The sequence below is a fragment of the Dendronephthya gigantea genome, unplaced genomic scaffold (genome assembly GCF_004324835.1).
Source record: "Dendronephthya gigantea isolate DGI-Jeju-01 unplaced genomic scaffold, DenGig_1.0 000082F, whole genome shotgun sequence".
In the NCBI taxonomy this organism is placed as follows: domain Eukaryota; kingdom Metazoa; phylum Cnidaria; class Anthozoa; order Malacalcyonacea; family Nephtheidae; genus Dendronephthya; species Dendronephthya gigantea.
The window spans coordinates 137,210-160,561 of NW_021163092.1; the positions used below are offsets into that span (position 1 = coordinate 137,210).

The following is a 23,352-nucleotide window of genomic DNA, read 5'->3' on the forward strand; positions in this document are numbered from 1 at the left end:
AAGAAAAGAAATGTTGAAGAAGATTCATAAAGCTCACCAAGGAGCTGATAGCAGCATCCGACGAGCGCGAGAAGTTCTATTTTGGCCAGGAATGTCAGCTGATATTCGTCAATGTTGTGATGCGTGTGGAGTTTGTGCCCAGTTTCAGAGAGAGAAACCGAGGGAGCCGATGAAGTCACATGAAGTTCCTGAGTTACCGTGGATTAAGATAAGTGTGGACTTATTTCAGTTAGATGGAAAGAACTACATGGTGATGGTTGATCATTATAGCGACTTTATTGAGCTTGATTATTTGAAGAATACTACTGCCAATACAGTTATTAAAGCCATGAAAAAGAATTTTGCGAGACATGGAATCCCGAAGGAGTGCGTTAGTGATAATGGGCCACAGTTTGTAAGTTTTGAATACAAATCATTCGCGAAAGAGTACGGATTCTTATCAGTGACATCCTCCCCTTACTACAGCCAAGGCAATGGTAAAGCGGAATCGGCGGTTAAAGTGGCGAAAAAGATCTTGAAGAAGTCTGGACATGAAGATCCATATCTGGCGTTGCTAGCATATCGCAATACTCCACAACAAGGATATACATATTCGCCTGCTGAAAGATTGATGTCGCGAAGATTAAGGGATATTATTCCAGCAATATCGGCGCGGTTACGACCACGTTCAGTTGATGATTCCGTGGTTAAGGAAGATATTAGGAAGAGAAGAAGGCAGTCAAAGATCCAATATGATAAGAAAGCATCACAGCCAATTGAGGAGTTGGAAATTAAGGATCATGTTTGGGCGAAACCGCGAGAGAAGAACAAGCCATGGATCTATGGAAAAGTAGTTGAGAAACCTGGTGAAAGGTCGTGTGTTATGCAGACGCCGTTAGGATTAGTGCGGCGTAATCGTAAACACATACATAAGGTGAAGTTAGAAAAACAAGTCGATCAAGATATAGAGGTCATTTCGTTGCCGGAAAGTGATGGTGAAGATATTCTGGTGGAAAAAAATGTCGAAGGTGTGAGTGGTGAAAGCTCTGGTGCGGTGCCCGGAATAGAAGAACGAATAAATGAAGGAACAAATTCATTACGAAGATCGGGTAGAGTTCGTAATAAACCTAGTAAATATAAAGACTATATATTAGGTTGAACCTGATATAATTTGTTATTATAATTGGACCGGTGAAATAGGAACAATGAAAATAGTACATTATGTTTGTTATTATTTTATTATAATATTTTTCTTACGGCGTATAATAATTTAGTTAATAATCTTATAGTATTTTTTTTTGGAGGAGAAAGATGTTAATGTATGTATATGTTAATTGGGCATGGCATGTATATATAAGCCCTTTAAGTATATAGTTAGAGTTCATATGTATTTGACTTGTGTACAGTGCACATTATAGCATACAACAAATATAACACATTAAAACTCAAAGTATATATTGGTTTCGTGTTCACCGCGATTGGACTGCATCATATTCGACAATATTGACTTAAGTGTGGTATGTATATAGACTATAGTACTGTATTTCTTTAACTGAAAATACGGAATACGAATCAGAATTAAACAATAGTAGCTAAATACAGAAATTTTAGCCAAACTCTGTATAAATAATACAGGCAATTTTCGGGCAATTAAAATGACTGAATAAAAAACATTTATTTTAAAGCATCGAGGGAATTTCGGTTAAAATTAAAAGAACTAAACTTGCGGTGATGTACAGCTGAAAATATGTGTTTCGAAGTTCGAACATGAAGTCTTACTGTAGATTCGGACATTAATAAAGTCGTCGTATAGGCCTGAACTATACAATAATACTATGCCGTAAATAATAATAGTAATAATTTAATACTATACAGGATTTAACTCCGGCTAGCGTGACACTCTTGTCTGAAAAATAGCAAAGATGGGCACCCGCCCCTGTTGTTACTGATTTACGATTTGCAGTGACATTAATGGGCTTCACTGAAGAGCTATCATCAATAGGTTTATTACATCTGTGTCCATTGCTCTGTAACTTCTGTGCTTATTTGATAGAAAATCCTTAAATTAAGATTGACCAATTAAAGAGCTGGGTGACTACCACGTGATCATGAGGTTTGGAAAATTAAACCCGTTTTTTTAGCCGGGGGCATGCAATTTAAAGGTGAATTACCCGCGAGGGCGGGTGATTCCATTTTAAATCACCTACAAAGCTTTCATCCCTGCGGGTAATTTCTCGTGGTATCACTCTCGTTCCAGGTTGATAACTGATAAAAATAAGGACGGTGGCGGAATTAATCCAAATAGTTTATCCTATATGCTAAAAATTGTGGAAAGTATTGCGAAGTCGTTTTATTTCAAGTAACAATATATCGTATACATGGAATCACGCCATCATCGCATCGAAACTAGAAAATATAATTGCATTTTAGGAAAAACATGGCATTAATCTAATTGGCCGTCATTGTCCGCTTCAGTTCCATTCCTAGAGTAAAATGGCGGAAGCGTTTTTCGGAGAGGCTTTTCGAGCAAGTGCTTCGTTCACTGGCGGAAAATTTGTGATAGCTATCGGCACTGACAATGTAGAAGTTGCCAAAGAAGTGTGCAGAACTGCCGGTAAAGTAGCATTAGGTCTAGGCGCTCTGTATGCTGGTTATAATTTGGTTAAGCAATTAATCGACAGCGCGTTCACAAGAAGTGTTGGTGGCGATCGCGATGATCAGGACTCTCGCGACATTCGACCAGGAAGTTTGCATGTTGAGTTACATTGTTTCACAGACGAAAGGTTTCTGGAAGTCTTGGCGGATTACGAATCAGGAAAAATGAAGGAACGCTTGCAGGATGAACTTTTACTGGTTGGAATTAAAGTGGAAGGACTGAAGGTGAAGATTGAAAACATGGAGGAGGTGAATGAAACGAAGAAAGCTATCAACAAGAGGTATATAAATATACACTTTTAGCCTAAAGAACGAGGCGCGCGAGATTAGCAAAAACTTTCAGCAATTTGAAGGTACTTTGATGTCCTCTGGTACAGCTAGCATTGAAATTTCTAGCTTTTCATTCGCAGGATAGATCAAACTAGGTCAAAATATGAACTGTGCTGCCCCAACTATAAAGCTTTTAATAAATTCGGTGAACGGCAGCTAAACACAATGCTTTAAAGTCTAGAATGATTATCTTTCGTTTTGCAAATCCGAACCGGTTCTTTTCAGAATTTAGGACTGATTTTACGCTCGCGTGTTTGCATACTTAGGAAATAAATTAATAATGGTAATTGCACTGAGTGGAGTGCAATCTGGTGTGAAATCAAACGCGCGAGGTGCAATTTCCCCTTTATTATATTCATTTTGAAATCATACAAAAATTAAACAAATTCAAAACGATTTATTGGCTGAAAGAACCGTGTAAAATGCAAGTATTTGTGCCATTTTCCCCTGCCATGTGATTGGATAGTTATACTGAAATAGTAAATCTGATTGGTTATTGTAGTGCAGGCTTCAATCTTATTGGCTTATAAATGATGTGATTATTGCTCAAAAATAGTGCAATTTGGGAATTAATCACACTATTTTTAACCCATCAGATTGCAAGAAACATCATTGATTTCAAAATGAATATAATAAACAATTCAATTCCCAAGACTTCAGAAATGTATTAAGTTGTTACCAGTAAGTCACCTTCAGCAACAATGGGGGATTTCGTTTTAGAACAACCAGCAAGTTTGTTTACCATTTCAGTAACATTTCATTTTTTACCATTCAGAATGCATAAATTTTTACTACTTCCGGTAAAACGGTACATTATTTACCATTTTACATTAAGTATTAAAATTTAGGAATTCTGTTTGGCTTTGCCTAAATAATGTAAAGAAATATGGCGTAATGGCGATTAGATTAAACGGAATTCTTCCTTGTTACCTTCAGCAGCCTGGCAATATCACCGTTCAAACCTCAACAAAAAGCATTCTTTAAAATATGGCGATAACTGGTCTCAAAAATAGGCGAATATTTTCATTGATTAAGGTTTATGATCGTAATCAGCACAACCTCGTCTCCAGGGAATTCCTCAGGGTGCGTGGCGAGACATTCCGATTTTAAGTAATTAAAATTAATCTTTTCTTCTGAATGTGTGATGCTTTAAAATTAGTCTTAGCTATAGCTTGTTGTAGAGATGCATCAAGCACTTTTACATAAAAGAAACAACTTTTTCCTTCAAACCAGATCTTATAAAGGCGAAGATCTTCACAAGATGATGAGGAATATCGACGTTAATGCAGTGGCGAGTGAGGAATTAAAAAATGTTCCGGTAAATACATATTTGTAAATAACTTCCAAGAAAAATGATAAACAAAAATTCCAAATTGCTACATCTTATGTAAGAGAAGACATCTTGAAGACAACTCAAGATATGAAGTATATAAGAAAAAGACAACATTTGGCGTTGATATTTCGACTTAATTTTTTGCAAAGACATTTTCACACCAACGTATTCTACTTATTTTCTATTCACAAGCCGTAGCTAAAAGCTTAATTGGGGGGGGGGGGGTGATTAGGAATTACACCCGGAAATTGTGACAGAACATAGCGGAATGCAAAGTTGTCCAAATTCTATGCTATGGACCATGGACGTTCAATGGTCATGGCACTTTTGTGCACGCGCGAAATTTAAACGAGTGGGAATTTAAATTATTTTTGCTGTTTTGAACGTTTAGCTATACTGAAGTATTAACTAAGTCAATATGCAACGCCTGCAGCAGATAAACGGTGATGACGAAAAATGTGAAACATCAGCTAATATATTGAGATGATGACGAAAAATGTGAAACGTCAGCTATTATATTGAGATCTGGCTAGCTGAGGAAAAAATTTGCTTCGTTTGAAATGGCGAGGGGTTGCTGCATGCATGTATTTCTAGTTAAACATTATTTTGTTTCACTAAGGACGATCTTCTTTACAATTGCCTGTAAAAATTACTTCTTCACAATTGACATTGTCACTGTCATATGTCACTGTCACTGTCGATACTGATGTCACTGTATCGATTGTACTGCCAAATTTCTGATTTATTCATTTGGTGTACTAATCTACAAGCTTATGATAATGAGATATACACCGTAATTTTTTTAGGGAAAAATAGATAATGCTGATCAGACTGAACGTCACTACGACCTAATTACCAAGACAAGGACGAAGACTACAAATCAGCATTAGAGTCGTATCGTAACGCTCTTGAACGCAGATTAAGACTATATGCAGAAAATCATCCTGCAACAGCTTACACTTGGTACCATATTGGAATTATGCAACATGAAATGACAGATTACGAGTCAGCTTTGGAATCCAAGCAAAAGGCTCTTGAAATCAGGTTAAGTTTATATGGAGAAGATCATCCTGAAACAGCCGACAGTTATTACAGCATTGGAATCACGCAACATGAGATGAAGGATTACAAATCAGCATTACATTCGAATAAAAGAGCTCTTGAAATCAGGTTAAGATTACATGGAGAAGATCATCCTGACACAGCTGACAGTTATTACAGCATTGGAATCACGCAACATGAGATGAAAGATTACAAATCAGGATTACGTTCGAATAAGAAAGCTCTTGAAATCAGATTAAGATTATATGGAGAAGATCATCCTTACACAACTGACAGTTATTACAATATAGGGATCACACAACACAAGATGAAAGATTACAAGTTAGCAATAGAGTCTTATCAAAAAGCACTTGAAACCAGGTTAAAATTATACGGAGAAGATCATCCTGACACAGCTGACAGTTATTACAACATTGGAATCACACAACATGCGATGAAAGATTACAAGTCAGCATTAGAATCGTATCAAAAAGCTCTTGAAATCAGGTTAAAAGTACACGGAGAAGATCACCTCTTGACAGCTTCCAATTATCACACCATTGGACTCATACAGCATGTCATTAGAGATTATCAGTCAGCATTAGTTTCAAAGCAAAAAGCTCTTGAAGTCAGATTCAGACTATATGGAGAAGATCGTTCTGACACAGCTGACAGTTATTACAGCATTGGCATAACACAACATGCTATGAAAGATTATAAATCAGCATTAGATTTGAAGAAAAAAGCTGTTGAAATTAGATTAAGACTATACGGAAATGAACATCCTGAAACAGCTGACAGCTATTACAGTGTTGGAATCACACAACTTGCGATGAATGATTACAAATCAGCATTAGAGTCGTATCAAAAAGCTCTTGAAATCAGATTATACGTCCATGGAGAAAACCACCCCTTGACAGCTTCCAATTATCTCACCATTGGAGTCATTGAACATTTGAGTAAAGATTATCAGTCAGCATTAGAATCGTATGAAAAAGCTCTTGAAATCAGACTAAGACTATACGGAGAAGATCATCCTGCAACAGCTGACAGTTATTACAACATTGGAATCACACAACATGAGATGAAAGATTACAACTCAGCATTGGAATCGAATAAAAAAACCCTTAAGACCAGATTGAAACATTATGGAGAAGACCATCCTGATACAGCTGACAGTTATTACAGCATTGGAATCACGCATCACGCAATGAAAGATTACAAATCAGCATTAGAATCGTATCAAAAAGCTCTTGAAATCAGGTTAAAAGTACACGGAGAAGATCACCCCTTGACAGCTTCCAATTATCACACCATTGGACTCATACAGCATGTCATTAGAGATTATCAGTCAGCATTAGTTTCAAAGCAAAAAGCTCTTGAAATCAGACTAAGATTATACGGAGAAGATCATTCTGACACAGCTGACAGTTATTATGGCATCGGAATCACACAACATGCGATGAAAGATTATAAATCAGCATTAGATTTGAAGAAAAAAGCTGTTGAAATTAGATTAAGACTATACGGAAATGAACATCCTGAAACAGCTGACAGCTATTACAGTGTTGGAATCACACAACTTGCGATGAATGATTACAAATCAGCATTAGAGTCGTATCAAAAAGCTCTTGAAATCAGATTATACGTCCATGGAGAAAACCACCCCTTGACAGCTTCCAATTATCTCACCATTGGAGTCATTGAACATTTGAGTAAAGATTATCAGTCAGCATTAGAATCGTATGAAAAAATTCTTGAAATCAGACTAAGACTATACGGAGAAGATCATCCTGCAACAGCTGACAGTTATTACAACATTGGAATCACACAACATGAGATGAAAGATTACAACTCAGCATTGGAATCGAATAAAAAAACTCTTAAGACCAGATTGAAACATTATGGAGAAGACCATCCTGATACAGCTGACAGTTATTACAGCATTGGAATCACGCATCACGCAATGAAAGATTACAAATCAGCATTAGAGTCGTATCGAAAAGCTCTTGAAACTAGAGTAGGAATATTTGGAGAAGACCATCCTGACACAGCTGACATTTACTACAACATCGGAATCACGCAACACGAGATGAAAGATTACATATCAGCATCGCATTCGAATAAAAAAGCTCTTGAAATCAGACTAAGAGTATATGGAGATCATACTGACACAGCTGACAGTTACTTTAACAATGCAATCACGCAAGATGCGATGAAAGGATACAAATTAGCATTAGAGTCGTTCCAAAGAGCTCTTCAAATTAGACAAACACTGTATGGAGAAGCCCATCCTAAGACAGCTGACTGTTATAGTGGCATTGGGGTCACGCAACATAAGATGAAATATTACGCGTCAGCATTAGAGTCTCATCAAAAAGCTCTAACAATCAGAATAAAATTACATGGAGAAAACCATCTTCAAACTGCTGACAGTTATCACAACATTGGGGCCTCACACTATGAGATTAAAGATTACCCATTAGCCTTAGAGTCGCATCAAAAAGCTCTGCAGATTAGATTGAAACTGTATGGAGAGGTCCATCCAGGGACGGCGGACAGTTTTTTAAAATTGCAATGACGCAAGATAAAATGAATAATCACAAGGCATCGTCAGAATCGGCTAAAAAGGCTCAGGAAATCAGATCAAAACTAAGCCCAGAAGACCTAGATGAATCAGACGGAAACTATTACACGTCAGCAGTAGATTTACGGCATAAAACCTGCGGAATTGCATTGCCATTATTCGAAGGAGAAGAACCGCACCTTGCTCACCGTTATTACAATATTTAAATTACATTCATTGAGGATTTAGAGCGCCAATTTCAAACATTTTCGCAGACTTGTCATTTCTTCATTCGAATATAGCTCATACTTTGGACATATAGTTATGTTATATAATACTAATAATTTATAAAACGCTTGTTGCTAATGCAAGAGACGTATTGATATAACTCATTGCAAACGCAGAAATTTCGCACGCACTTTATAAAGTTAACAGCTATTTCATCTTTGTGCTATATCATAAAATACTTTAGACGACTATTCTGTGTTGATATTAGCTATAACATTTTTACATGAACAGTCGTTAAAATTTGAAAAAAATTGCATGTGTAAAGCAATTTTTCGTATTATTCTGAACTCCTCTCAAGGACGGATGGGGGGACACGTCACCTAGTATTTGGAGTAGGGAAATAATATCTAAGTACCCCCCGTATTTACGTATTTGATAGCAAAATATTAAGGATACAAAATCCACTTTTATATTGTATTGCCGTATGATTGCAGCTATATATGCGACGTTTGTGTTGGGATATATCCAAAGATGAGTAATTTCCACAGAAGATCGATATTTAACGTCTTCTTCGGACTAGATCAAAAACAAAATGGCGTTCACCAATAGTTAATACTGTTTAAAAACACCATCAATCATAGGTTATTTGATTTTCACATAATTTATAATGTATATATACAATTTGTTTAACTTACATCTAAAGCGATTGCAAGGCAACTTTAATTAAAATTCTAGACATGTACTGACTTCAGTTACACGTTTCAAATCCATTTTGTATGGCAAATATGATACTGCTCACTTCATTCAGGACAATTATAAATCCGATTAAATTTTATCGAAAAAAAAATAACTAATTGCTCCTTTCCATGCAGTTCCAAAATTTCGGGTTTTCAACGAGCTGCCTTTTTCGTGTTGTTGCCAAATATTCCTAAGCAGCTAGTTAACCTGATAACGCGAAGTTTCAGTTGTGTTGTCATCCCCAGTCCCTCCACTGTAATGTTGCAGATCTCAAACTTCGAACTGGACTAAAAACTTTGCACGGAGGGGCGTTCTGATTTCAATTTTAAGGCAAGGATATTTAGCCAATGTAGGCATTTATCCATAAAATAATTAACTTTTAATTCCGGAGAGATTTTTCAATCAAGATGAAGTGATACACAACGAAAATTAGGCCGTGAATGAGTTCACGAGTTGTTATATATATAAGGAGTGTGGATGTAAAATTAGGTCAAGTAATGATGAAAATACAAGGTCTAAAAAATACAAAATTTACCAACGTTATAGAGCAAAACACTACCCACTTTACAATCGTTTGTAGTAGCCAAAATGGTTGTTTTGAATACCTAAATTATCTGCATGCATGATATTCAGCCGGGTAGCCCCGTTTACACTACACTCAATTTATTGGCACGGCACGTCTAAAATGGGTACCCGTACCCAATTTTATTATTGTTCAGCGTACTAAAAAAAGGCCGGGCACAGATGAGATGGGCACGGGTCCCTATTTTAGCTGTGCCATGCCAATAAATTGGGTACAGTGTAAACGGGGCTAAAACCGTTGGTTTTACACACCCGACTTTGTTTAGACGGTTATGCCGGTAGATAATATTACAAGCAGGTTAGACCATAAGCCATGCAGGTAAATATTCTAACCATCCACGGATACACTCGCATAAAAACGGCAGTATTGTAAAATTAAAGATGGCATAAAATTTATGGACGAAAAAAAGATTTAAAGCATTTTAATGGCGCTGTTGGTTACTTCAACGGAAAGTACACTTGATGGCCGTTTCTTATATCATTTTACAAAAATATTTTTACTAAAATTGCATTTTTGGTATATGAAAGGGATTCAAAACCGCTTTTCTCCGGGAGCATGAATGCTGCTAACTATCAAACGAATTTAAAATGTTTCTTTCACTTTTCACTTCAGACATATCATTAAGGATAGTTTCTTCCAAGAAAGAGACAACAAAAGTCGCTAATGCATAACAAAACACATTCAATGATTCTAAAGGCTTTTATAACACAGATTAAAGATGATGTAAAATCCGTTCTGCGCATATATTGTGCGCAGCAACACATTCCATCAGTGGGGGAGCAATTTTAGGGGAGCAATTTTGGGGGAGCAAATTTTGGAATGTTAATGATATGCGATATTAACGCGTTGTATTACAACACAATTATTTTATCTTATGTTAGGCTCGAATTGCGAGTGACGGAGATAAGGCTGCTAGATAAGAGCAATATTATGCTGAAAGGAATGCTTCAAGAATTTATTTGTTGAATGAGGACACGAGATGGCGAGGCTATTTGTCGTCGCTACAGACGCTACTTTCTCGCTTGTCCTACAATTACAAATACTGTATATAATATATAGTTTTAAATAACGGCCGGTTTTTTTAACAAGCTTCGCTTTATATCTTCTTCAAAATATAATAATATTTTCTTCAAAATATAATATAAAATAAGCATATTCAACACAGCCGGTCGAGCGAGAACGAGAAGAAAATAAGAAAATTGAAACGACACATACGTCATGTAAAGATTATATAACCAACGTAAACAAACATTGTTATGGGGAGAATATATGCTCAGAACGGACTTTACATCATCTTTAATAAAAAAGTATGTATATACAACGTTGAAAGCTAGCGTTCGTTTGAAGTCCTCACAATTCACATTCGTTTAAAGTTCTTTATGAAGGTGAGATAACTTTCTTTTTGCTTAGGCGTCTATTTGCTAGCAGTGTGTATCTGACAACCTACACACATTTTCCTCGGAGAAATTATTTTTAAGCACTATAAGGCCGAAGCAGAGGTGATTATGTATACGGCATTTCCCCGCCACACAAAGACAATTTGATATTTGACCTCATGTGATCATTTTACAAGCTCGCTAGGCTCATATTCGATTCCTGAGTTGTAATAAAAACTAAAAGGGATTCAAAACCGCTTTTCTTCGGTTGCTTGAATGCTGCTAACTATCAAACGAATTGAAAATGTTTCTTTCGCTTTCACTTCAGACATATCATTAACGATAGTTTCTTCCAAGAAAGAGACAATAAAAGTCGCTAATGCATAATGAAACACATTCAATTATTCTAAAGGCTTTTATAACACAGCTTAATAAAAAAGTGTGTATACAACGTTGAAAGCTCGCGTTTGTTTGAAGTCCTCACAATTCACATTCGTTTAAAGTTCTCTATGAAGGTGAGATAACTTACTTTTTGCTTACGTCTATAGTTGCTAACAGTGTGTATCTGACAACCTACATACATTTTCTAAATTTTGCAACCAGAAAAGGGAATTGAAGACCATGCATAATTGAAATGCTCACCTGCTGCCAACACACGTATTTGCAGATTCTGTGAGAAGTGTGAAGACTTGCATTCGCCTAAAGAACCGTTTTTATTTTTTTGACGGTAAGATCATGTCCTTTGTCTCGCTAAATTCTAGTTAATTCTTGCAATGGCGATCTCACAAACGTTACATCTTGTGCAGGAACGTTTCTAAAAAGGATCGGCAGGTAGGAGTCGTGTGCAGATAATTCAATAAGGTTTGCCTTGAGAGCGCGATGGGTTATGGAATACTCGGAACTCTTAACTTAAAACCTCTATCACTGTATATGCACTCCATACACCACGATTTACAGACGGTATAAAATTTATAGATGAGGAAGCCTTGAAGCGGTCAAGCTTCGTCTAAATCATTCACGCGGGTGTGTATTTCAAAGGAATGATCGCTCGCTTAAATTTTACTTTCATTTCTAAAAATCCCTGCAGCTTAGTTATTTTTCTCTGTGTTTGAATGACTTTAAAATTTAGTAAAATTAACTTAATGTGCTCCAGTCATTTGAAACCTTAAATGCTACCTATACGATGTGTAAACTGGTTTTAAGCTTTGAATCGATGAATTTCTGATGCAAATTTCTTTCCGTTATATAGCTAAACTGTAAGTAATTATGATTATTCAGTCCCTTAGAATAGCAGCATAGCAGTTCTTTCCCGTTGGCGGATTTGGAGTTGATCAAAATATATTATATAGATAAATTATTATTACTTTTATTATTATTTTTATTATTATTTTATTACTTTTATTATATTAGATAAATTCTTAGCTGTATAACGTCTAGATGCTAGCAGTGTGTACGTATCTAAGAACAGACACGAGTTTCAAACGAAATTTATTCTTGTTAAGGTTGGTAGGGCCCAGGACTGTCAAATGTCGACAATTATACAATCGCGATTGTAATTGAAAGCAATAACTTCGCAATTGAAAGCAGTAAAACAATGGTTCAAGCCAAGATTCTAGGGCATATTTTTTGTTTAACATATTTTGTCTGTTTAGAACTTCGAGTGCTAATTATAGTTTGTAATAAGAGCCTTACGTTACGCGCCGCCACTGAAGTCAGGACAGAAACTGTCACTGATATTAAAATGTATAATGTTTTAAAAAACTAAAAATACACGCATGCAGCAACCCCCTCGCTATTTCAAAGCAAGCACGCAATTTCCTGAACCAACTCGACCTAAGCTTATATTATTGTGAAATGACTCAATAGTTAAATCAGTTTTTACCATTCGGAACCAAGGTAGTCATAAAGTGTAAACATTGACCCTTTACTTTTTGCTGCATTATGCCATGAAGCAGGCAGTAGAAAGATTTAAATTGATATATTATTTGCCAATGTTTATATAAGATTAGATGCGATGTTTTGGGCCGGTGGGGGTGGGGGGGGGGGGTTACGTTTGATTTCTTTTGTACGTATACGCGTAAAAAATTAAACGGATTAATCCGTCGGGCAGAAATAGATACGCATTCCCTACCCAAATTATCTCGCAAGTTTCGGCCCTGAGTCCGCCAAAATATTCTTCAAACCCAAGTGCATTCGGAAAAATAGCTCAGGTAGATTCGAAAAGGAGATAAAGAAAACTAAACAGAAACAACCTTTAAAAAATATACTAAATAGAAAATTTGAAGGATTTCATTAGTTTATATCGACATTAAGAAAAATAAACTCGATTATTTATAGCGGATTGCTTAACCCTTTAAGGCCTGAGGCTAAACTAACAATATCAGCAATGGAAAAAATGATGTGTATATGTAAATTCATCTTGACGAACACATATTTGCATTTTTTTTCGGCATAAGTAAGCTCGTTTAGGATATAATTTTTGTGCACATATGTTGACATTAGGAATTTATGGAATAGAACATTGGACTTTTTTTTTTCTAAAGATAACTAAAATCATACAGTAATTATTAGAAAAATGCAGACAAAAGTACTCATAAATTCATTCCATAAATTCCTCACGTACACATATGTGCACAAAATGTTTGTGAGCAAAATTTAAAAAAAATACAAGCCTAAAAGCCAAATTACATCATGTTTTCATGAAATAACAATTCAAAGAAACTGATATCATAACATGTTTATATTTCTTTACATGCTTTATACGATAAAAAGCCCCAAATTCAAAAGAAATCAGGAATAAACTTACCTCGCAGGCACACCAGCAAAAGACGCCATGTTTACTTACTGCTACTAAATCACATCACCCAAAAGAAGGTTGAGAAATCCTCTATAGAATCATTACATGAAGTACTCTTCAACAACATACACCCGATTCGAATAATATTCGGCGTCAAAATTGCGTTAAAGTTTGTGCACATATGTTACTGTTAAACCCCAAAAGCGGCACCATCAGAGCACTGATTTCTAAGAGCATTTAAAAAATCTCTATGATATGATCGACCTGTCAAAAAAAAAGAGAGAGTTTAATTCACTCCTTTCAAATGTTCTGTGTCTCTAATCTCTATATTAATAAAAGCATTTTTCAAACCAGCATGCGTACGATATTTGTGACAAAACTCGGCACTGGAATTCCGCATCTCCAGACTAATACAAGAATTACAGAATGTTACACGTTGTCTTCAATATATGTGCTTAAACTTTGCTTTAGTAATGAAATACAATATTGAAACAATATTGAATTAACAACAAGTTTCATATTTAATTTCTTTTTAAATTAGAAGCCATACAAGTTGCTAAGATGAAGAAGAACATTTAATCATGGCGGAATCGCAAAATTTTACTGAAATGACTCAAAAGTTTGACATTACATCAACATCAGTAGATAGAAGTATTTTGCTCTCTATCAATAGTGAAAATGTCCAAATGGTCGGAGGCGTGAGCCTCAATATCAATGGAGCAAGACTACGAGATGTCTACCGCAGTAGTAAAGTTGTAATGAAAGTAATCGACGATGCTATTTTGAGAGGTTTTGGTGGCACCAGGCATGATCAAGAAGTTCAGAATGTCGACCCAGAGTATATTCTTGTAATCATGCACTGCTCTACAGATGAAAGATTTATTGACGTATTGTCGAATTATGACTCAGGAAGAATGATAAATCGAATGCAAGAAGAATTTGCAAAGATTGGCCTTGACGTAAGAGAATTGGAAATTAAGATCGAAAACTTGAAAGAAGTGAACACACAGAAAACCAGGATTTTGAGGTATTTGGCATTTACTTGATAAAAATGTTACAGTAGCGAAATTAAATCAGAAGAGAACTTTTTCCTTGGATACTGCATGTCTTAACAAACGTGTACCTCTATGATTTCTATCATCTAGCTAAAAGAGGAGTCTTTCGTACCCCTTAAGATAATATCACTCATTTTCTCAATGGTAGATACGATAAGCAAAGAAGTGCATTTTTGCCACACCAATTTGCCTACGGCTAGCTGTACCATGCTATTATATTATTGAAGACAAATATTAAGGACAAATATGAATTGGTACTTGATTTCTGAATACCTAAAAAAATGTTCATTTACATGCAGTGCATCTTAAAATCACCGGTTCTGCTGGAATCTATCTTGTAAATAGATTTCTTGCCCGAAATACTTAAAAAAGTATCGTTAAAAACAAATGTGCAGACTTTTGCCATGAGATAATTCTCCGTTAAATTGGCAAACCTCAGTGAGACACACTGTATAGGCATTTATGTAAAACCCTTTCAGCAACAAGCTAATGATAACTGGCTCCGGCAATGTCATTTTTTCGCATTTTTTACTATAATTATTAGTTTATAGAGTGTAGCATCATAGTTTCGATTGTCATAATCGTCGATATAATAATAGCTCAACTGCATGATTTTTGGGAAAATCGTACTATTACCGTACATCAATACACAATTGACGCGGTTTTCTTTGTTTTCCTCAACTTTTATTTTGAATAATTACTTGACAACAATCTTAATTTAAGGCGCTTTTTACATGATGGCGGTTAGCAGATATTCAACGAAGCGTATGATATTCTGAGGTATTAAAATGAGCCTATAACGCAATCTTGGCAATCGTGTACCCCGACAATGGCATGTGCAGGTTTATAAATACGTGTCATAAATACTCATTTCCGGCTATAAATAGATATGTAACTAACATCATTCAATTCATCAGAGCAAGTTTGTCTGGAATCATTTGAATTAACGCAGAAAAATAATCTTTACTGCTCTAGTACGCAGTAGTCCATTGCTTCGCCTAGTACACTTTCCCCATTTCAGTCTTAACAATATAATTTCATTTCGTTTAGATTAAGTAAACGCATTCTTTGAGGGATATTAGTGATAAAACGTCCTGCAAACCGAGGGAGGTTTAGCAAAGGAGGTTTAAGAGGTTTACTTTTATTAAAACTTCCCGAGGCTCAAGTGTACATTTGATCATTAATATCCCGCAAAGCATGCGTTTAGTTTGTGATAACATGGTCGCCGAGGAGAAAAAACAATGGATTAGATGGTTTTGTTTAGCGAGATGTCTTTATCAAAATGGTTCAGTGATTAGAACATTTATTTTCCCCCCATCCCTGTACTTGGGGGAAATACGTCATTTGACGTCACTGTTGAAACAAAAGAAACCGAGGAGACCGTGTTATTACATAAATAAATATGCTTATATGAATTTTAGGCAGCGTTCAGATTAAGTCAGTGACCGAGGGCAATGCTGCACTGAACTTTTTCTGGCGCCAAAGTTGAACATGACCGCTTCCAAATGAAATTGGACACGGTGTCCAAGAACGGGCACAACCTCCAGAGGCAGTAGTCAACAAGTGCTCTGTGCTCAGCATGTTTCGACTTTGGGTACCGGTGCCGGGCACTTAATTACCAGAAGAAATCATCGCTCCACTTTCTTATTAGGGGTCCTAATATAAAAAGTCGGTTAAAAAATTAAATATCCAATCCCTCAGATACTTGGAACACGTGCACAAGGTGATGCGTTTTAGCTGACACACGAAATTGCTCCGGATTCCTCCCACTAAAATTATAACCATAAAAATCCTTGTGAGAATGAAAATAAACGTTACGTTCACTTCTTAATTAAAATAACTGATTTTCTGCAGATCAAGTGCTATGAATAATCCTTGTGAGGGGATGAAAGATCTTGCCATAGCTGATGCGAGGAAATATAATAGTGGTAACGAGGTAAGTAGACAGGGGCGTGTTGGGGTGGGTGCAAGCAAGGTGGTCTGTTAAGCGTGTTTGTCGGTATAACGTCTTGCGAGCATCGGTAATAACAGCATTTATTTTAATGAAAATATCGCGGGTTTGATTCCTACCGTGGTCAAGATAATTTTTCAGCTTTTTCGCGCAATTTCTTTTCTTGGGCAATTTCTGCCATTAAATAAGGAAAATATTTGCAATGTTACGTCATAAATAACTACAACGAAAAATTACTTTATAGACCAAAACGGAAACCGTAACCAACAACCACGATTCTGCTCTGGCATCAAAACGAAAAGCTCTTGAAATTACACTAAAACTTTACGGTGAAAATCATCTCAAAACAGCACGAAGTTACTACGATGTTGGGGTCACGCAAAGAAAACTGCAAGATTACCAGTCGGCATTAGAATCCTATCAACATGCTCTTGAAATCAGATTAAGAGTGTTTGGAGAGAATCACTGCAAAACAGCTGAAAGTTACTTCAACATTGGCGTCACACAACATGAAATGAAAGAGTATAAGTCAGCATTAGAATCACATCAACGTGCTTTACAAATCAGATTACAGCTGAATGGAGAACACCATAGTGACACTGGTCATAGCTATCACAGGGTTGCTTTTGAACAAGAATGCTTGAAAGATTACAAATCAGCTTTAGCATCATATCAACATGCCCTCCAGATCAGATTAAAACTGTTTGGAGAGAATAATTTATCCACTGCAGTGGCTTATTACAATATTGGAATCACACAACACAAAATGAAAGATTACAAGTCCGCATTAGAGTCACATCAACGTGCTTTACAAATCAGATTAAAGCTGAATGGAGAACACCGTAGTGACACTGGTGATAGTTATAACTGGGTTGGCCTTGAACAAGAGTTTTTGAAAGATTACAAATCAGCTTTAGCATCATACCAACAGGCCCTCCAGATCAGATTAAAACTGTTTGGAGAGAAAAATTTGTCTACTGCATCGACTTATTTCAACATTGGCGTCACACAACATGAAATGAAAGATTACAAGTCGGCATTAGAATCACATCAACGTGCTTTACAAATCAGATTAAAGATGAATGGAGAACACCATAGTGACACTGGTGATAGTTATCACAGGGTTGGTCTTGAACAAAAAGGCTTGAAAGATTACAAATCAGCTTTAGCATCATATCAACATGCCCTCCAGATCAGATTAAAACTGTTTGGAGAGAATAATTTATCCACTGCAGTGGCTTTTTACAATATTGGAGTCACAACACAAAATGAAAGATTACAAGTCCGCATTAGAATCGCATCAACGTGCTTTACGAATCAGATTGAAGCTGAACGGAGAACACCATAGTGATACTGGAAATAGTTATCATGAAGTTGGCCGTGAACAACACAAATTAAAAGATTACAAATCAGCATTAGAATCATATCAATATGCCCTCGAGATCAAATTGAATGTATTTGGAATGTATCATCACCAAACTGCGAAAAGTTATCGCCAAATTGGAGTCACACAATACAGCAAGCGCACAATGGAAGGTTACAAGGCAGCCTTAGAATCATATCAAAAAGCTCTTCGTATCAGATTACAAATATTTGGTGAGCTTCATGTTGATACTGCTCAAAGTTATCAGGATATTGGACTCGTACAAGATGCAATGAAAAATTACAAATGAAACGGATATTTAGTTTATTTCCAGTGGATAATTCGAGTTGAAGTAAACGAAGGTATTCTATACATAGGTAAAAACTTCATGAAACTAATTCTATAGTTGTAGAGCATACAATGCTTTGTCAGATTGCCGCCTAGTGTCTGGTATCTATATTGAGACAGTGGTTCGCGTACGCGTAGATGACTCTAAGTTTATGAAGGAAACAAAATTAGAGATGCATAATACAGATACTTAGACTTACCTAGCAGAAAAACACGTCGTAAATTTTGCTATTAAAATGGGAATTTAATTTTAACAGTTGATGAAACAATTAGAATATCCCCGCCAACATGAGTAGAACTTTACAGTAGTGTCAATCAATATACACTTTATGTGCAAATGAAAGTGGTAATGCATGTTATCACACTGGCCGCGCAAGCGGCTAGGACAATGGCCAAATAATAAATGTATTTTCATGAACATTGCACGTCTTACGGCGAGCGAGATATACAAAGCTCAGCAATTTCGCACAGAATATCCACAGTTCATCATTACTATTAGATTAGATTGAAAATAAAATGGCGTACTCCTATTATTACTGCAATCATATGTTATTTAATTTCTATATATCATATTCAGAATGTATATACAGTTTGCTTGATTTACGTTGAAAGGAAGCAACAATAAAATTTCAGACACGTACAAATTAACACGTACAAGTAACCCCGTTCTACAGAAACGACAAATGAATACAATATAATGTACATTGTATTTCTTGAACGAGTTTGCATCGTTTTGCGTTTCACCTGAACTGAAAACATGACCGAACTACAAAATGCTTTACGCCACTGGTTTTGACACCCGACTACATTTAGGTAATTGCACGGCTAGAATACGATGACAAGCTGCTTCAAATTCAAGGGCGTCATTTGGTTTGTAGGAGCCAGCAGTATCAAAAAGATCTTTCTCATAATATATAACGACGTCAAACGTGCGATTGAAAGGAAACTAGTGAACCAATCAAGCGTATTGTAACGTCAGATTTTCTGACGTCATTATTAAAAACGTCATTTTTATGAATAATTAGATCATCTGCGTGCGTGATGCTGTGGTGCTACAACTACATTGGTTTCTAGTGACTAGTAATGGCGTATTGTTTTAAATAGTTACACCCCCCCCGGCTTACGGGCTGAAAATTCATCCCGGTATTGTTATAAAATGCCAATAAAGTATACCTCGCGATTATATGACAATAATTTTAGCTCGGTTTAAGCTATTGTTGTCATGTAATCAAAAACAAACTTAAAGATTCGCTCTGACAATGCTTTTTCTTTTGTTTATTTCACTTTTATATGCAATCATAGTCTCTCAGTAAAGGTCAAGTTATTGTCATTCGGGATTTTAAAGCGCTCGAAGAATCGAAATAGGTCTACTACCAGCCTTTACAAACTCAGCCGGGGCTGAAATTTTTGCTCGGTCTTAAAATAATTCTGAAGCATAATAAACACAGCCCGGGCTGAAAACACACCATGTAATCAGCCCGTAATTATCATAGCACCAAATGAAAAAACATGCCGCGTCAGCTTTTTTTAAATATTCAGTCATGCTGCAGCAACGGTAAACTCCAGTGATATAATGCCCCGGGGTTGAATAAAACGACTAGAGCCTTCTTGATTGAATTTCGTAGAAACATCTTTATTACAACACGATCCATACATGTCAGGATGACTACCAGGCATGCATCCGTAATGCATGGCATTCAAAGGATCATCATCAAACGGATAAAAACTGTTGAGAAAGTAACCGACGGTACAAAGACTCAATGGTTAATATTTCTATATTTGTAAATATGGCAGACCGCATTTAGGTAAGTATGGAATTAAGTGAGTTAACCTGTAAAGAGAGTCGAAATCAAGTACATATTTATCGTGTTGTAAATTTCTTTCCAAAATTTCAGAATATCGGCCGAAGCACATAGGCTCAGCGAAACGTTTTTACCAAAAGCTGTCTAGTTTGCAAGGTATTATCTATATGCTTTGGAATAAGACCTAGCTGAGTTGAGAGTTATGGGCTCACATGTAGTTCTTCTAAGAAACAATATACGCGCTGTTTTAATATTCACAGAAGCCTAAATTTAGAGCGATTAGCCGGAAAAACGAATATCGACTAAACTATTCCGGATGTTCGGTTTGCACAAAATTATCAAAAAGATTTGCGTTCAGGCCTTTCCAGGAGCAATCTGGGAGGCTGGGAAGCACGAGGGAAATAGAAATGCGCGGGAAAGTATGATTATTTCAATTAAGTTTAACAGAAAATTCTCAATAAGAACATATTATTTGACTACCGTCTACACGTAACCACTATAATTATACTATACAATTATTCTTCTTCATTCTTACACATGCAACCTGGAAGCTCTCGCAATTTAAATATGCAGACTTTTACGTTTGCGCGGTAGGATGCTTTATAATACCTGAGACAAATAACATTTGAAAAGAATATATTAGATATTCCTCCCTCCACTGGATACAGTCAGGCTTTCTAAGAAAATTTTCTTAGAAACAAGAACGCTGCCTAGAAGTGCAGAGAACAAAAGAGCGCAGGCTCACGTTCGCCTCGTGCGTACCATCTTTTCTCTATTTGACGTTATGTAAAAGTGCATCGTCTGTATTCTAACGCTTACTCATACTCAAACTCATAAAGTGCATGGGAAATCTTAATTACGCTATTGCGGTAGTTCCACTCTATACTAAACATACTTGCAGGGAGGTGAGTCCGTGATTAACGCACGGGGGAGGCTGGGAGTTTCCCGGGAAACGTCCAGGCTCCCAAGTTCCGAGGTGCGTTAATCACGGAATCACCAAACCTGCAAGTATGTTTATAGTTTTTATCTCATGCCTTTTCAGGAAAAAGTGTTCAGAAAGTTACGAAAAATTCAGAAATTTTTGGTACATAATTCTTGTTCAAAAAACGAACATTTTAGTCGCAAAGCTTACTTGCTCGGAGCTAATCAGAATGTCAGCTTGACAAGAAAGGACTATCTCATTATACAAGATTTTACAAGAAAGGACTATCTCACTATTAAATCAGTGACAAAACAATTTCTACGTACACGTAACGAGTGTGAGATAGCTTTTTGAATACAGAGGTATATATATGTATCACAGGCACCCTATCCGGCTATCAGTATATATTTTAACGGGATAGATAAAAGGATAGATAAAAAATCGCCCCACTGTGCAACATGGTCACCAGATTTTAGATATCAATCAGTGTACGTCATCCATCTACGTCAAAGTAAGCACATGATATGTAATTTGAAACTTTGTGTTGCGGTAGTCGCAAATAAACAATATTGCTGCTCAGGCCAGAGAAAATCATTCCTTATCGACGTTCAAATGCAATGTGATCGACACTTGAGGTACCATTTTATAGCATGTATTTGTATGAACAATACATAGCGTTTTGGTCGGATATTTTAATTTTTTGCAACTGATTTGTGAGTATACTTTCGTTTATATAATACTCCTTGTTCAGGCTTGTTGTAGTTCAGATATGTCTCGAAATAGTCGTTTGAGGGGTCATAAATAAGATAGAACCTAAAAACAACATTCACGTTCAAATATCTACGGTATTTGCGCAAAATCGATGCCATTTGGATTACATCAAACTCCGGCTCTTTGTAGTGGTAGTACAGACATACAAAAGTTAGCAATTTTATATATAGATCGGGTCATCGGGACAGAGCTATTGAAGCTTTAATTGTGTCAAGCCAGTATAAATTTGAAAGTTCAGAATCCACAGACGAGCCATGTAATTGTATAGTTTTCGATAATTCATTAACCTATAGGCTTAGCTCTAAACCGTGCCCATACAAACGGACAGGTATTTTGAAAAATCGGGTGTTCGTCGATTTTATTCTTTTACTTTGCAAACACAAATTGTAGACGATTTGACCTCTTCAATTTGCTATAATCTGAGTAATGCAAATTGTAGTGTCACTAATTCGAAAGATTTAGTAAAAGCGTTATACTTGAACGTGTGTTGTACGAAGTTATGCTAGTGAAGTTGGTTTGACGCGACGACGTGCTTCACTATCTCAAAATTTCCCACCTTAACATTCGCTCGGCATATAGGCTACATAATTGTCCTACTAGAATCTTTCTGCCAGGGATTTAGCGAATCATTAAACTTCGTTTTACTTTGAATAAAGATATGGATATAAACAGATCAGTGGTAATGATGCTAGTCTCATGTGATCATGATTTTGTCAACCGCAAATTTTAGAAAATATCATCCAGTCATTTCTAAATAGTTGTTAGGGGGCTATCTCATGGTCAAAGAAGACCAGATTACAAGAAAAAACTCCAATCCTCCATGGCGGACCTCTTTTAGAATTTAGAGGCCCAAAAATTCTACATTTTGCCCCTGTGGGGCCCCTGATACCCTTAAACGCGCTTGCATGCGCCCCCCCCCCCCGCCAAAGTCAGGGCGGTAGCTACGGCCCTGAAACCAGTCTATACAATGGGGCTCATTTGTAAACATTGATGAGGTAGAAGAAAACTAAAAGCGCTTTTCATTTATTCTTCAACATACAGTGGGTTGACAAAAAATGAAGCCCTCCCCCTCATAAAAAGTATCAGCTTCAGTTGTTAGCAATTATATAAGAAGTCGCTAACACATCATGTCTGTTTGCCCTATATTTAATCAGTTTTGTGTCTCTTGTGATTTGGGGCAATAGGATATGAGGGAAACTACACGAATTGTTTCTAGATTAAAACCCAAGATTGGCGGTTTTTAGCAGAAGTTCGGAGAGAAATGAATTTTGTCGTAGTTATACTTAGTGCCAAATGTTTCACATTATGTAATAATACCCAAAAAGATAACATAAGTTCACATAATTCAATACAAACTGGCCTAGAAAACTCAAACTAATTTTTGAAGATTTAATTTCATTTGTTATGATATTATTAAAAACAATGTGTAAAATGAATAATGATAAAAATAGGAATATTTACATATAGAAAGTTAAATTTAAAAAGTTCATAAAATTTAAAAGTTTATAGCATTT

The 23,352-nt window shown here is 36.2% G+C and overlaps 2 protein-coding genes across 2 annotated transcripts in view; both read left to right on the top strand.

The window, feature by feature from the left end:
* LOC114532908 (nephrocystin-3-like) overlaps window positions 1-17,980 on the top strand; it is a 49,773-nt gene extending 31,793 nt beyond the window's left edge. The window contains exons 2-4 of the mRNA XM_028554494.1: window positions 14,168-14,653; window positions 16,536-16,617; window positions 16,877-17,980. Coding sequence (XP_028410295.1) covers window positions 14,208-14,653; window positions 16,536-16,617; window positions 16,877-17,980 — 1,632 coding nt within the window. The 5' untranslated portion in view covers window positions 14,168-14,207. The remainder of the gene's footprint in view (window positions 1-14,167; window positions 14,654-16,535; window positions 16,618-16,876) is intronic.
* LOC114532907 lies at window positions 2,473-7,919 on the top strand. The gene is made up of 3 exons (XM_028554493.1): window positions 2,473-2,915; window positions 4,198-4,259; window positions 5,158-7,919. Exons 1-3 carry the CDS (start codon window positions 2,473-2,475, stop codon window positions 7,917-7,919), a joined length of 3,267 nt encoding a protein of 1,088 aa, XP_028410294.1.
* Window positions 17,981-23,352: the final 5,372 nt, after the last annotated feature.

What these genes read in the sequence shown, in the direction of transcription:
- LOC114532907 (XM_028554493.1), top strand. Translation starts at nt 2,473, where the DNA reads ATGGCGGAAGCGTTTTTCGGAGAGGCTTTTCGAGCAAGTGCTTCGTTC. An exon ending in AAGAAAGCTATCAACAAGAG is followed by an intron (nt 2,916 to 4,197) that starts GTATATAAATAT and finishes CCTTCAAACCAG; the next exon opens with ATCTTATAAAGGCGAAGATC. An exon ending in CGACGTTAATGCAGTGGCGA is followed by an intron (nt 4,260 to 5,157) that starts GTGAGGAATTAA and finishes CTAATTACCAAG; the next exon opens with ACAAGGACGAAGACTACAAA.